At 33.0% G+C, this 16,063-nt stretch overlaps 1 protein-coding gene across 2 annotated transcripts; it reads right to left on the bottom strand.

Moving 5' to 3' along the window:
* Positions 1 to 13,665: 13,665 nt before the first annotated feature.
* LOC106379409 (transcription factor BEE 3) lies at positions 13,666 to 15,576 on the bottom strand. 2 transcript variants are annotated; one of them, XM_013819368.3, is made up of 6 exons: positions 14,792 to 15,566; positions 14,589 to 14,705; positions 14,412 to 14,477; positions 14,262 to 14,330; positions 14,090 to 14,167; positions 13,678 to 13,955 (listed from the first exon to the last, which is right to left on the bottom strand). In XM_013819368.3, exons 1-6 carry the CDS (start codon positions 15,173 to 15,175, stop codon positions 13,872 to 13,874), a joined length of 798 nt encoding a protein of 265 aa, XP_013674822.1. In that variant the 5' UTR covers positions 15,176 to 15,566; the 3' UTR covers positions 13,678 to 13,871. The 2 variants fall into 2 exon arrangements, with proteins under 2 accessions (XP_048604146.1, XP_013674822.1); XM_048748189.1 differs by having other exon boundaries at positions 13,666 to 13,955; positions 14,412 to 14,705; positions 14,792 to 15,576.
* Between the last annotated feature and the right edge of the window lie 487 nt (positions 15,577 to 16,063).

The following is a 16,063-nucleotide window of genomic DNA, read 5'->3' as shown; positions in this document are numbered from 1 at the left end:
AATCCAAGGACTGAGCACTGTAATGCAGTAGAGCAGCCGTTTGCTGAGACTATTCTAGTCGCAGAAGAGAACACAGAGCAGTCTGCTAGCTCTGAAGTGATTGCTTCTAGCGAACCTGCTGAAACTCCACCAGTCCGAGTCTATGTTCCTAAGGTTCCCTATCCAATTCCACCTAGACATCTGATGGATCCCATTGGTGAAGAGCAGCTGATAGGTTTTAACAAGATGGTGAGAAGGCTTCCTAAAGAACTTGCATTCGAAGATGCTCTGCAGATTCGTCCATTGCTCCAGTTCTTTAAAAACTGTAGAGAGACTCAAGAAGAGATCAAGGTCCTCTATACCAGAGCACTGTCTACGCCAGCACTGAAGGTATTGCCTAAGGTTGATGATCCTGGAAAGTTTGTTTTCCCATGTTCCATCGCAGGAACAACCTTCAAGGACGCTCTTTGTGACTCTGGTTCTTGTGTGAATCTCATCTCAAAGGCTATTGTAGACGATTTGGGTATTGTTGATGTTGAGCGTTCTCAGCTGACCCTGACCTTTGCAAACTCTTCCAGAGCAGTCCCATATGGAACCATCCGCAGCCTTCATGTTCAAGTAGGGGAATGCATTGTTCCTGCTGAGTTTCAAGTTGTTGAGATGAACAAGGATCATGAGATGCCTTTGATATTTGGAAGGACATTCATGGCTACTGTTGGAGCAACCATCGATATGCCCAACAAGAGAGTCTGCTTCTCAAACATCAACAAGAAAATTTTCTACAAGGCTGTACCCACCAGATCTTCCTCATCACACGCCTCTTGCATCTCAGTGTTTGATGTAGAAAAGATGAAGGTTGTTCTAGAGAAGGAGCATGGTGATAAGGGTGAGAGCAGACTGTTCTTTGATGAAGATCCTAGCACTGATCCTACTAAATTCAGAGGGAATTCAAGGGTGAAACAGAAAGTCCAGAAGAAAAGGGTCAAGGGAGATCCTACAATGACTTTGATACCTCTCAAGTGTGATGGGAACTCCATTGAGTATGAGGTAAAGTGCAAGGGTACCTTTAAACCTTTCTCTAAAGTCAGAGCTATTCTCACACATGAGCTGAAGGAGAAAGGAAAAGCAGCTGTGAAAGGGTTGCTGAGCAGAGTTCTGAAGTTGAACATGTCTGATTGTGGAGCTTGTTTTGGAACAAGTCCTCATGATCAACCCGACTGATCCCTATCACCAAGTCAAGCTAGTGACTTAAACCAAGCGCTTGGTGGGAGGCAACCCACTGGTAAGTGTAAATATAACTTGCTTTTGTTTTTGGTTGCTTATTTTCGTTTTAGTTTATTGAGTTTCAGGTCAAAAAGCATAAAAATTCGAGATACTTCAAAAATTATGGGTTGCAGAAACGGAACTACCTACCCCCTGAAAAGAGCGGTTGTTCCAGGCGACCATCTGACGACAGAACACCCAGAATTTTCATAGAGCGCCTGCTCCACTCAGGTAAGTATCTCGACCCAAAAAACAAAAATGTTTATTCTTGTTTTCACCTTCTCTCTGATTTATTTTCACACCAGGGACGTTGTGAAGTAAGTCTGGGGGAGGGTTTTCGTCGTTTACTAACTCGTTTCTTTCTTTTGTTTTTCTTTTGGGTCAATTTGAGTCAGTTTTTATTGAGTCAGTCAAAATTTGAGGGAATTAGGACCTTATTCTGTGTTGATCACTGACCACCTCGTGCTTTAGTTATCTTATTCAGTGACCTTAGCAGTGGCGAAAGACACACATGTGGACCTGGAACACCCTGACATATCTCACTTGATTCTCCAGAAGTTCTCAGCCGATCAGGTTACACTGGGTAGACTTAACTCCACCTTACTTGAACCTAATATTGACTGAAATTCTTCTTGTTATGGGCATTAGATCAGGGAAACGAGAACACACTCAGGACTTCTTATCCTTTTTATCCATCTTGTTGATCCTGAGTGGCTAGCTCATCTTTAGCTAGTTCCCACCCTGCACCTTAGCCTTTATTCCACCTTCATGCATTTGTTTTTCAGTGTCATATGTGCAGATATGTGCAAAAAGGTCGGAGAGGAAAGGATTAACGCAGCCTCCTACTCGTTACTGCTGCAGAAATTATGTCAGAAAAGAGAACAAGCAGATTAAGGGAGCAACCGCTCTATAACCAATGAACTGTGCAAGACCAGGGGTGGAGAACCAGAATGGTCGCGAAATTAGAACCACCAGTGGCACTCAGAACGATCATGTATTACCTCCTTTTTCGTCACATCACCATATCAACATTCAAAAAAAAAAAAAAAAAAAACGAGATTAATGTGATGGAGAAGGGGAAGAAAGAAAAGAAACATGGAGCCACTGGAAAGGTCGAGGAAGAAGTTGGTACCAAGTATTGAAGAGTGTGTAGAGGAAAGTGGAAAGCAGAACAATCAGTTGCATGTTCCGTCATCAGAACAGTCGCACCAGATATAGCAAAAACGAGTAGAGGCTGTGGACATCAATGGATCTATCCTCTCTTGCCATTTTGTGTGATATCTTGCATCCTCTTTAATGAAATGGTAGCCCCTAAACACTCTTAACTCCACCATTAAATAGCCTGTTCCACACCTAGACCGTCTACCCTGAATGATGCCTGTGATGAAAAGCTCACGCTACTCTTAAATGAATGTAGGGAGTTCTGCCTCGATAGTGTTGCTTTTTCAGGTTTGAGATGAAGAGTATGGAGCCGATTTTTGAACAGCAGTCAGTGGGGTTCCGGTAAAGGTGTGTTGTCCTAGTTTTACAGCTTGTATGGTTCAGAGATTCGTGGTTAAAGTATGGTTGCTGAGAATAGGAGAGTTCCCACACTTTCAAACCTTTCTCCCTGTTCTTGATACTTTACATTGTTTGAGGACAAACAAGGATCTAAGTCTGGGGGAATTGATATATGGTGTTTTATACATCTTGTATATATGCTTTTAAATTGGTTTTCAAGTCTTTATCGAGTCTTTCTAGTCATTTTGGAGTCATTACAGATCTGGAGTTGCATTGGATGGGAGATGGACCAGCTGGAACAAAAGAGGAAGAAAACAATGCAATTTGGTGGTTTTCACGCAGAACAGTCTTGATGACTGTTCCGAGTGAGTGTTCCAGCGGCAGAGATATTTAAGGAAACTACAATCATTACGGGATTTGCCCTAATTATCCCTATTTTCTCTCCCAGCCGCTTGTGGCTTTGATATATCATATTTTCTGTTTCTCTTTACCATTCTACGCTATTCTAGATAGAAGAAAACCATTGGAGACTTTTGTGCTTTTGGATTGTAAAGGGAGAAGGCTCCATCTCTCTCACCATAGAGAAGATTATCCTGAACCCTATTTCTATCTCTTTTATTATGCAGTTTCATTCAGGATCTATGTCTTTGATTGCTTGCATCATGATTGAGTAGTGATCTAGCTCGCCTAGGGTTTTTAGGGTGTTGAAATATGAGCTAAACATAGATAAGCTATTCTTGATTATTCTTCATCCATACTATTCTTAAGGCTTCCATTAATCTGATCACTTGATGTTAGATCCTAAGTTTATCGCCTAGCTAACCGCTTAGGAGATAGCTTGACATGTATTGAATGAGCTTAGTATCCCTAATCAGCGAAAGTAGATATTAGGGTAGTAAGTGAACTGATCGGACCTGATCTCTAAGGCTTGCAGTCGTTTCTCATCTCAACGACAGTTAGATGATGGGATCGACCAGAAAAGAGATCACCACCACGACAGTGGGGTGTTCCAGCTGAGTGATCCGAGTTCTGGAAAGCACTGCATCGCACTTGAATAATTGTTTGGCTCTCGCTCAACACCCAATGAAATACCCTAAGCTAGCTTCTAGTTAAATTGAATCAAACTCTAGTTTACTTGTTTTCCGCGTCACCAATTGAATTGAAAATCATTTTCTTCTTAGCTTGTCATTGAAATTTATAAGAGTAAAGTGTAGACTGGTCCTCTGGATTGAATCTAAAGTACTATAATCACAACTGTTAACTTGACAGTAGCAAAGATTCATATTTAGTGTATCAAGCCTCTTATCCAGCAATGTTGTAACACCATAAGTATACCTTGTAGTTCACTTTCCAAAGCTGTTGATAGCAACAACTCAAGGGTGGGTTTGTAAATCCGTCCACTACTCCCTCAGGTCCAAATCCACTTGGTGTTTCAGTTTATCATCTTTGCTTGTCTTTATTTGACATTAAAAAACTGTTGATCCTGTTATAAAAGAGATGCTGTGAAAGTTTATTATTACTCATGACCAGAGGTCTATATTTATACAAGTATTAGACCGTCTTATTTAAACCGTCATAAGAGAAAAGGAAATCCTATTCCTAATAGGAATAGGAAATAGTACTTATCCTAAATACATATGGAAAAGGATAAACATCAAGTATAGATAAATGTAAACTTTCATTCGCCTAAGTCATTAGCGAATGTGCCGGATGGATAGCTGATGGGCCGGACGGTTTGGGCCTGATATGGGTCGAAATCTCGTTTCTTTAGTCAATGTATAAGTCTGCCTCACAATCCATATATTTCCACACGGCTTCCTTGGATTCCTACTTATCATTTTTAGCCTCATTGGCTTCCGGAGGTCTCATCTCACTGTTTCGTTGCTCAATGTATCTTTTCTGAAGTTTTTTAAATCTGTTAATGGTATCTATAACTTTCTGCTCTCTTTGCTCAGTTGCCAATAGGCATGACAATAGGTCATTATAGGTGGTGAAACCCTTAGCCTTCTGTGATAACAATATATCCTTTGAATGAAATGTGGAATAGGTTTTATATAGTAAATCCTAATTTGTTACCACTTCACCACGTAGTTCAAGACTATAGGCGATTTTCATCAGAGCAGAATTATATTCGTCCACGGATTCAAAATCCTGGAACCTGAGAATCTTCCATTCATTCATGGCTTTTCGCCATAATGCCATTGCGTATCTGAAATTTAGTTTTGTCCAAAGGTCACAAGGATCCTCAATATTTAAGTACTGATCTCTCAGATCCTCAGTGAGATGATAGCGCATAATTGTTATGGCTCTATGCTTTTCACTTTCAATTGCATTATTGCCATCAATGATACATTTCCCGAGTCATCTAGACTTCAGGGCAACTGAAGTGTTCATTACCCATTCTAGATAATTATCTCCAGAGAGATTTAGGGCAGCATAATCCGAATGCTCAAATTTTGACATCTGAAACATATTATTAATCAGTTCAAGATGCAACCGAGTCAATAAAATCAATGCATACGGTTTCACAAGTCTCTCGACCAAAACAATTAACTACTCGACCATGGTGCGAAAAAAAAACAAGTATGCGAGGTCTATATGATGCTTTAGGCCACACGGCCTTATAAAATTGTGATGCAACAACCCTAGAGGTCGGATTTTATATCTGAATGCAATCAAAGCATCAATCATAACAACAATCATATTCAGGCCGATTTTTAATCAATGTGAGACAATGTCAATAATTCTTATGTTTTACTTTTCTTAAAACATTTAGTATGATCAAGCAATCAGAATAATAATGCAAGTATCATCAGATCATATTAGGGTTTCAAGGCCCATTTTTCGGTTTGATTTTATCAATATCAAGCTTTACAAAAGAATTAAATCAGATCAATCAGTCAATTTTAGCAATTCTCTAGCAATCCTAACAGTAAAAGGAAATTTTCCAACAAGTAGAAAATGAAATTTTAGGAAAAAAGAAATTTTCTACTTTTAGCAAAAAGGAAATTTTCTACTAGCAATTTTCCTAATCAGTTCATTCGATATTCAAACAATTAATCACTATATGGAAACTTGTTTATCAATCGATTTATGCAAAAAGGAAAATTAGGGTTTTCAGCAATTTAACAATTTTAAGATCAAATTTGATTCTAAACAGTTCTATTTACTCAAACAATCATCAAAGATAATTCAAGGTTTTAATCTAGCAACCTAAGCCTCAGATACATCAAAATCAATCAATCAAAACAGTCGGATCAATTTAGGTTTTTGATATTTCAGATTTTCAAAACATCATAAAGGAAACGGATCATATAATTTAGATTTAGGGTTTCAATGCCCTTACTGATCAATCAATGTTCTAGCAACCCTAACAGCCATTGATCTATTAACTTAACAGGAAAGCAATCTAACCAAAACTTAGTTCCATATGTTAGGGTTTCGATTATCCTAGATTAGGGTTCTTCAAATTTTAATGGTTCAGATCTTTATCTATCAACCAAATTCAGTATAGGTTCTTTTAAGTTTCGAGTTTTACCTTTAGAAACTTATGGAGTGTAGATTTGGACCACCAAAGAGAGAAGGAGGCCGCGCTCTGATCGTTCTTCGAGTCGGGTCGCGGACGGGCTGCTTGCTTGGTCGGATCACGAACAGGGAAGAAGGAGAACGTCTGGTTTACTTGATCACGTCTAGAAAGAGCTAATGTAGCAGAGCGTGACGGCGCGTCAGTGATCGTATCGACAAAGCGGTTTGCAGCGTCTGATTCGTCTCGGCGAGAGCTTCAATTTGATATATTGCTCGTCGTCTGGGTCCTCACAGTTTGGGAGAACGATCTCTTTAAAGTTCCGCCGGAATTAGGGTTTTGTGATATTCGGCTGTGTTTAAGGAATTTCGTGGGGGCTTAGGGTTAGAGGATATCGTGCTGATAACGTGTTATAAAAGAGATTCTGTGAAAGCTTATTATTACTCTTGACCAGAGATCTATATTTATATAAGTATTAGACCGTCTTATTTAGACCGTCATAAGAGAAAGGGAAGAAAATAGTACTTATCCTAAATACATATGAAAAATGATAAACATCAAGTATAGATAAATGTAAACTCTCATTCGCCTAAGTCATTAGCGAATGAACCGGATGGATAGCTGATGGGCCGGACGGTTTGGGCCTGATATGGGTCGATCACCACTTGGTTTATAACAGATCCCATTTTTTATGGGGTTCCCCCTTAATCTACAGTGTCCATAAATTTATGTTTCTTATAATTATTCCTAAACCTACAGTTTTGATGACTATTGTTTTTTCTGATCTACAGGATTTTCACGAGGTGGCTGATCAATTTGAAAATTCTGATTTCATTTTTTGTATTTATTGGAGAAATTCCATGTTCGGTTTATAAATGAACATATAGCTAAAAATCACGGTATAAAGTATCTTAATTTGTGAGGCCAAGGTTCACAGCATAGATAACGTGAATTTATATTGGATTAATAGTATAAGGAATGTATTAACACAATTGACTAGATTACATGAAACAGTTTAATATATATATACTAGGTGATAATCCGCATCCTGTCCGGAGTAAAACTTAAATTTTTACAATTACAATAGTTATTCTTTTCAAATTAAGCATGAAGATTGCTTGTGTAAATTTTTTTTTCTTGTTTAAAGCATGTATATATCTTGCATGGCAGATTATGTATATTCTATTTTTTCTTTTATTGTTTGTTTTTTTTAATTACATAAATATACTCAGACTAATAATAATGTGATTTTTTTTAATGTGATATAGAAGGAGAAAGTGTGTTCAGTGATCTTTCAAAATAAATTATTTACATTTTATCTGTTTAAAATGGTTTTGTTTATCTTATTTACATCACATATATGTTAATATGTACAATCTATTAAAACAAAATCACAAAGATGAATCCAACTTAATTTCAGGTAGAATATTTTCTTAAAAAACTATATTTTATAGGGACTCTTTCAAAAATGACTCAAAATTTCAAGTCAAACACAAAAATAACCTATGTTTTTTTTGAAAATTTGTTTTGTCCTATTCACCCTAGAAGTTCTAGTTATTCACGAAAATGTTATTATTTTTTTTTCTTTTTTTCCGAAAACAATGCTTTTACCTCATCCCCATCTTCACCAAATATTTACAACTTTGTCATTGACATCAATACCTCAACCACCATGAACTACCAAATTGAGAGTGTTAATGCCCTAAAGTTTTGAATTTTTCTCATCCTTTCTCATTTCCTATCCACACAAACCACATATCTTACACTTTCTTTCAAAATTCATCAAAATAATTGAAAATTTTTATTACAAATTATGTAAGGTTCATAAGCTCACGATTCTTGGTGATTAACGAGTAGATAGCTGTTGTGGTGAAGTTCTGGGTGATTGGAGAAACCACACAAGTCATCTCACGAGTTCAAGGTATGAAATCGCGAACCACATTTTATTTTTCAGATCTGTTCGACGAAGAAGTCTTCTTCATCGAGAAGACTTATTTAGAAGTCTTCTGGTCAATGCATAGGTTAGTTTTGCAATTGACCTTTTGTGTGTTTTTAATAGAAGACTTCCCTAGAAGTCTTCTAACTTTCCTTTGTAAACAAAACAAGTCGAAATTCTAAGAGAAGACTACCTTAGAAGTCTTCTCGGATAAACATGTTAGTTTTAAATTTGACCAAAGTTCGTCAGAAATTTGACTTTTTGTAGAAGACTTCTAAGGAAGTCTTCCTGGATAAAACTTCTAAGGAAGTCTTCCTAGAGAAAACTTCTACAGAAGTCTTCTACAGAATTCTTCTGAAAGTCTTCCGTAAATCTTCTCAATGCCGGAAGATATATGCGTGGGTTTCTTTTGCAATTGAAAAATAATAGTAAAACATTTAATATCAATGAGAAGACTTCTAAAAGACTTCTAAAAGACTTCTAGAGTTTAATTCTGGGTTTTGGTCAAACCTTTGCCCGCGAAAGAAGACTTCTAGAGAAGTCATCCGACGGAAAACTTCTAAAGAAGTCTTCTCTCGAAAAGTCAAATATAGTCAATTATAAAAGTAACCAAGCAGACTTCTTGCAACATTGAGAAGACTTCCGGAAGACTTAGAGAAGATTTCTTTTGAAGTATTCTCCAGGTAAACTTTCCTAGAAGTCTTCTACAAAAAGTCAAAATTCTGACCAACTTCAGTCAAATTCAAAAGTAACCTGTTTATCCGAGAAGACTTCTAAAGTAAAGTAGTCTTCTCTGGGAATTTCGAAGAAATTTCAATTTCAAAAGTAAGCCAATATTTACAAATGAAGACTTCCGAAGATGTCTTTTGTAGAGTAGACTTCTTAAGAAGTCTTCCTTCGTAAATTTGCAATTGCAAAAATGACCTAAAGAGAAGACTTCTTTTGAAGTCTACACTACACAGGGTAGACTTCTTTTGAAGTCTTCCATGGATGGTTCCAAAAGAAGTCTTCTACGTAAATCTTTATTAAACTTCAAATTTATCCAAAATTAAAATGAAATTTTAATATTTTCTTGCTTATTCATGTTTATTAATCAATATTGGGACTACTGAGTCGAATTCATAACTTAATTGGTGATAATTATGAATTTACAAACATTGATGTTTAATAATGTTTCTAGTTAAATGGAGAAGCAATCTGTAAGTCTTCCTCATAAGTGTTAACTTTTAAATTTTAAGTTTGATCTTTTGTGAATTTGACTAAGTTTTTTTTGTGAAGTCTTCTCTCTTAGTTTTAGTAAATTTGACTAAGTTTTAGTGTTGTTGTGTTTTGTTATGAGTGGGTAGAATGGTTAAAAAAATTCTTTTGATTCACATTTCTTTAAGTTTACAAAAGAATTCACAACTAAATAGTGCACATACAAATCATAAAACAGACCATAAACAAAATTATTACACATGGAACTAGATATCATTCCTCAACATAGATAAGTTTGGTCTCCACTTGACATCATTCCTTTGTACAACTTTGGGCAGAAGACTTTGGAAGACTTCCCGAAGACTTCGTGGGAAGTCTTCTAGCATAAAATACATTAGAAGACTTCTCAAGAAGGCTGCCAATAGTCTTCCGAGAGTTTCTGAGAGTCTTCCAAGAGTCTTCTGAGAAATCTTCCAAAGTCTAACTCATATCTGAAAAATCTGCATATTCAAAAGCATTCAAATGGCTTCAAACAGAAAAATCTTCAAAAATAATTTTTTATGCTTAAATAATAAATAAAACAATCAAATTAGGTTGAATCTATAATTTTTTAGAATCTAATATATAAAACACACAATACATATCCAAAATTTGTATAAATTTGAGCAGAAAACTTTGGAAGACTTCCTGAAGACTTCGTGGGACGTCTTCTAGCATAAAATGATTTAGAAGACTTCCCAAGAAGTCTTTCGAGTGTCTTTCAAGAGTCTTTTGAGAAGTCCCCCAACGTCTGATTTAGATCTGGAAATTTTTCATATTCAAAAGCATTCAAATAGCTTCAAAACAGAGAAAATTTCAAAAATATTTTTTATGCTTAATAATAAACAAAATACTGTCACATTAGGTTGAATTTATAACTTTTTAGAATTCAATATATAAACACACAAAAAATACATATCCAAAATTTGTACCACTTTGGACAGAAGACTTCCTGAAGACTTCGTGGGAAGTCTTCTACGATAAAATGCATTAGAAGACTTGTCTAGAAGTCTTCTGAGAGTCTTCTGAGAAGTCTTTCAACGTCAGTCTCAGATCTGAAAAACCTGCAAATTCAAAAACATTCAAATGGCTTCAAACCAGATAAAAACTTCAAAAATATAATTTTAATGCATAAATAATAAACAAAACAGTCACAATATGTTGAATCTATAGCTTTTTAGAATATTATATATAAAACACACAATAATACATATCCAAAATTTATAGATCTACCTTTGAATGAGTGAAAGATGAGAACCATGTAATGAAAAACCTGCAAAAAGAAGATACATTTGTGAGAAGACATAAGAAAAAAACGAGAAATGGATTTAAATTTGGTGTTTTGATGTTCAAAGAGATTAAAGAGAGGTTGGAGAGTTTTAGAGTGAATTGTTGCAGCCATTTGAGAGGAAGAAAGAGAATGTGTAAATTTTTTTATATATGGAGAAAAAAATTCCAATTAGATTAAATATTTTCGATATAGAAGACTTCTTAGGAAGTCTTTGGAAAATCTTCTAAGAGAAGAAGTCTTCTAGATCCTACATTCACTCATCTATGTTAAAAATAATTCAAATTTAGTAAAACTAAATTTACATCGTTTTTAAATGTTTGTTAATACATGATTTCTAATTTTCTCTTTCAAAATATTTTTTATTAAATTTATTAAATATTTTTAACAGCTAATACATGAAAAGACTTTCCCTAGAAGACTTTCCCTAGAAGACTTCGGGAAGACTTCGATTTAGGCATAAAACCTAAATTTTTCTAAATTTAGGCGGGAACCCTAAATTCTATTAAAATTTAGGCGGGATATATCAGAAGACTTTTCTATGAGTCTTCCAGACACTATAATCAAATAAATAAGCAAAAAACACTTTCTTAACTTTTAAGATATTTAGAAAGTATTTAATTCAAGTTATTAGATAGTCACTAATCACATATAGGTCAAATTGTTTTTCAAAAAGAAGAAGATGAGATTTCAAAATCTAACCCTAAAAATAGTAACAATACTACAACATATGTTACCATACCCTAAACCAAAGATTATCATGACTCAATCTACATTCACTCATCTATGTTAAAAATAATTCAATTTCAGTAAAACTAAATTTTCATCTTTTAGAAATGTTTATTAATACATGATTTTGAATTTTTCCCATTGAAAATATTTTTTATAAATTTATTAATTATTTTCAAGGTCTAATCCATGAAAAAACTTCACCTGAAAGACTCCTGGATGACTTATGGAAGACTTTTGATTTAGGCGGGAAACCTAAATTTTTCCAAAATTTAGGTGGGAACCCTTAATTCTACTAAAATTTAGGCGGAATGTGTCGGATGACTTCTTTTTAAGTCTTCTGTGAGTCTTCCAGACCCTAAAATTAATTAACTATGCAAAAAACACTTTCTTAAACTTAAAAGAAACTTAGAAACTGTTTAAATCAAGTTATTAGATAGTTACTAAACATATATGAGTCAATTTGAAAAGAAAAAAATGAAGGTAAGATTTCAGAATCTAACCCTAAAGATACATACAATACTATAACATATGGTACCAAACCCTAAACCAATAACTCATGAACCAATATACATTCACTCATCTATGTTGAAAATAATTCAATTTCAGATGAACTAAATTTACATCAATGAGAAATGTTTATTATTACATGATTTCAATTTTTTATCCATCAAAATATTTTTTATAAAATTATAAAATTATTTTTAAGATCTACTGAACGAGAAGACTTACAAAGAAGTCATCATAAAGAAGACTTCTTTGTAAGTCTTCTCTAACGGAGGGTTATAATTGTAAAACTGAATACGTGTTTTTTGTTTGTTCATAAGGGGGCTGTTGTAGTTTCACTAGGCTTTTGGGTTACTTTTGTATTTGATTGAATTTGGGATACACTTTTGTATTCAAAATCAAGTTTTGAATTACTTTTGGCAAATCCCCCTACTTTATATAGCCTAACTATAGCTACAAATATCTGCAATTTTTTTAAAATAATACGAACGTCCATATTTTACAACTAAAGATTCTCAAATAACTAACTAGATTTACTTAATCTCTAATATTATATATCCTAAATCCTTTTTAAAACATTTCCAAAATCCAGTCAAAAATATTTACCACCAAATATTTAGTATAATTTAATATGAATTTTTAATTGAAGTTTCCTAGTTTCTACCCATATGATTTTATTAAAATTTGTATATTTGATGTAACCAAAAAAATTTAAACCGTTAATCACAAAATTTACAATGTGAGATTTTTAATAATTTTAATAATTTATAATCGTTTTTAAAAATTCAATGCAAATTTCAAAATTAAAATAATCAGGACTCAATAATTTTTTTCAATGAAAATTTTGAAATTAACATATTTATGTATTTTATACGGTATGTAGTTTAATTTAAGTACTATATATATATCGTCTGAATATATATTAATTGATACTTCTTATTCATATGATTTTATGATCATTTGTATCTTTTTATAACAAAAAAAAACTATAACCATTATTCACAAAATTTTCATTGTAAGACTTTTAACAGTTTTAGTATTTTATAGCCGTTTTAAGAAATTTAAAATATAACATATAAGAAAAATTTTAATTTTTTATTATACGGTTAATGCGATTGTTTAATTTTTTAATAAGAAATTAAACATAAATGATGGAGGATAAGTTATTATAAAATTTGTATTATTCAAAATCATTAATTATCGTATATATGTTAATCATATTAGGTAATTCCGTAACTTTTAATTAAAGAGAGAATGAAGAATATTCGTTTATGCACTTCTAATCAGTTTGATAGTTAATTTAATAAAAATATAATATAAATTTAGATGAATCAATCTATTTTTCTAAGGATTCTGATAATCTTCCTAATGATGATAGGTGACTACTTAATGCTTCTCAATTAATATATAAATGATATATATATATATATATATATATATATATATATATATATATATATATATATATATATATTAGTGTATACTCAATTCTATTTTATCAAACATTAATATATAATGCATGAAAACTAAAATTCCTTAATTTTCATGAAACAGCTAAAAAAGACAGAAAAGGATAAATTTGCATGAAACGTAAAAATGCAAAAAAATATAGGTATAATATTGAACTGAAGTTATACTAAATAACAATTCAAAAATATCCCATCATATCACTGATGTCACATTAGATATTAAACCAAACAACTCAAAAACTAACAGTATACACATATCATTATTTGAAAACTAATAGTATACACATATCATTATTTGAATTGCAATCTCTAGGCATTAATAAATTTGTAATGTCGACATTACACAGTATATCATCCTTTGGTATCCAAATTATTGAAATCAATCTTTTAAGTATTTTTATTTAAATAGGAGCATATTAGAAAGAGAGGAAAAAACAAAAGTCAAAGGGTCCATGATGATGAATGGAAGACACTGCTCCCATCCCTCCCTTGCCCCATTTCCACTGCCTCACGTGCCTTTGCCTTCTGCAAAAATTAATTATTCATATAAGTTTAGTTTAACTAATAATTTTTCATATCAAAACAGAATTAAGAGATGATTCATCCTGTATTAAACATTAAGAAGTTATTTCATTAGGGGAAATTTCAAGATTCTGTACCTGCATGGAATCAACAGCATCAGCCTCCGAGTTAAAGTCATAATACGAACTTGCTGCCGTAAGCTTCATAGATAAAAACTGATTCCACATAAAAAAAAAACAAATTAGTAATTATTGAAACGAATGTACATAAATAGAAATATGTAATAGTAGAACCTTATAATTGTTATACCTCAATTTGATTTTGTAACGACTGGACATAATTAATTATCTCGTCCAGCATCGTAGCCATTCCCATTGCCTGTACCAAAATAAATCAGTAAAAAAATTTTTGTTAAAGTCTAAACAAAATTATAATTTGATTTAAATCGATCTTAATCACCTTATAACATCCGGGCACTATATCTTTCAGGCATTTCAATCTCTCGTTGATTTTCCCTCGTCTAACCTGAAATTCAATATGAAAATCTTTGTATTCATATTTTTCATTAATCATACAATTTAACATTAACAACATATTGAATTCATAAATATACTTGATTAGATAATCAATTTTTACCCGCTCTGCTAAGCTGTGGCTATCAGTGGCTTGACCCCTTTTGGCGCTAACATGAACAACTACTCTCTCTTTCTCTTCTTCTCTGTTCTTCGACCTTTTCCCTCTTCTTAAAGAACTCTGTATTTTGACAAGAGTAAAAATAGTTAGAACAGATTGTTATTAAAGTTATATGTGGAATTAGGGCTTCGAAGTCAATTAAATACATTTTTAGTTCCATTAGTCGAAACTTGAGCAGAAGAGGTAGATAAAGTTTGATCAGAGACACTGTTCTCCGACGTAGATACGGACTCCATTAATGTTTTTCTCTTCTTGGTATCCATTCCTGAAGAAGAATCGTCGTTGTTGTGAGTATTATAATTAGGGAGTAAAATCCCTTGATGAAAACCATTGTTTTCGGGAGATTTTCCGGGGAAATGTTCCGGAAATTGTTGGTGTTGTTGGTAATGAAAGAAAAGAGAGTCGAGAGAAGAAGAGAAAGGTGAAGCGAACATTGTCTGAAAGTGGTTAAGCGTGTTGTTGAGTTCTGCAAGTTGAGTTATGGGATCATCCATTGCGAATGTCTGAAAATCAGAAGAGAGATTCGCCATAATTGATTTCTATATTTTTAAAATATACATATATTATTTATTGAAGATGGAGAGTGGCTGTTTTCGATCGAGTAAATTCTGTTTATATATAGACAGTACTGGTTTCCCATTTTTGTTTTTTAACTGCAAAGACAAAAAAGAAAAGACAATAAGAAAATCAAAAGGTGGGCCACTCACTACAAAAAAACAGCTAGTTTCCTACGGACGATTTCGTCGGAAATCCGTCAGAAATCCGTCGGAATAAGCTATTTCCGACAAATTTCTGACAAAAACAGTTGTCGGTTATCACTCGTCGGAAATAAAAATTTCGTCAGAATTTCGTCGAAATTTCTGACGAATTTCCGACGAAATCCGACGGACATATTTCTGACAAAATTCCGACGGAAAAAATTCTGACCAAACTCCGACGGACAGAATTCCGACGAAATTCCGACGGACAGAATTCCGACGAAATTCCGACGGACAGATTTCCGACGAAATTCCGACGGACAGATTTCCGACGAAATTCCGACAGATTTTATAAATTATTTTTTAAAAAAATAAAACAGATTTTATTTAAATATTTTTGATAAATATTTTTAATTCATTAAATATATATAAAATTTTAAAATTAGAAAAACGTTTTTTAAGATAATTATTTTTTAAAAATCATTTATAATAAATATTTTAATTCTTTGTATATATATAATTAAAATTAGAAAAATGTTTTTGTAAAATCCTTTATAATAAATGTTTTTATAAATTTTTAAAAATATAAAACGGTTTATAAATTGAAAATATTTTAAAACAAAGAGAAAACGTTTTTAAAATTTTTTTAAAACTTTTTGTAATTGAAACATTTTTCTACTAACTGAAAAACGTTTTAATTAAATCTTAAAAAAAACACAA

This window comes from Brassica napus, chromosome C2 (genome assembly GCF_020379485.1).
Source record: "Brassica napus cultivar Da-Ae chromosome C2, Da-Ae, whole genome shotgun sequence".
NCBI lineage: Eukaryota > Viridiplantae > Streptophyta > Magnoliopsida > Brassicales > Brassicaceae > Brassica > Brassica napus.
This window is presented reverse-complemented; position numbering and strand designations above follow the sequence as displayed.

Excerpts from the sequence above, each read along its gene's own strand:
- LOC106379409 (XM_048748189.1), bottom strand. The coding sequence starts at position 15,175 with ATGGCGAATCTCTCTTCTGATTTTCAGACATTCGCAATGGATGATCCC. Across the intron at positions 14,331-14,411 it reads TAGTGCCCGGATGTTATAAG|GCAATGGGAATGGCTACGAT; the intron begins GTGATTAAGATC and ends ATTTTGGTACAG. Across the intron at positions 13,956-14,089 it reads ATGCTGTTGATTCCATGCAG|AAGGCAAAGGCACGTGAGGC; the intron begins GTACAGAATCTT and ends TAATTTTTGCAG.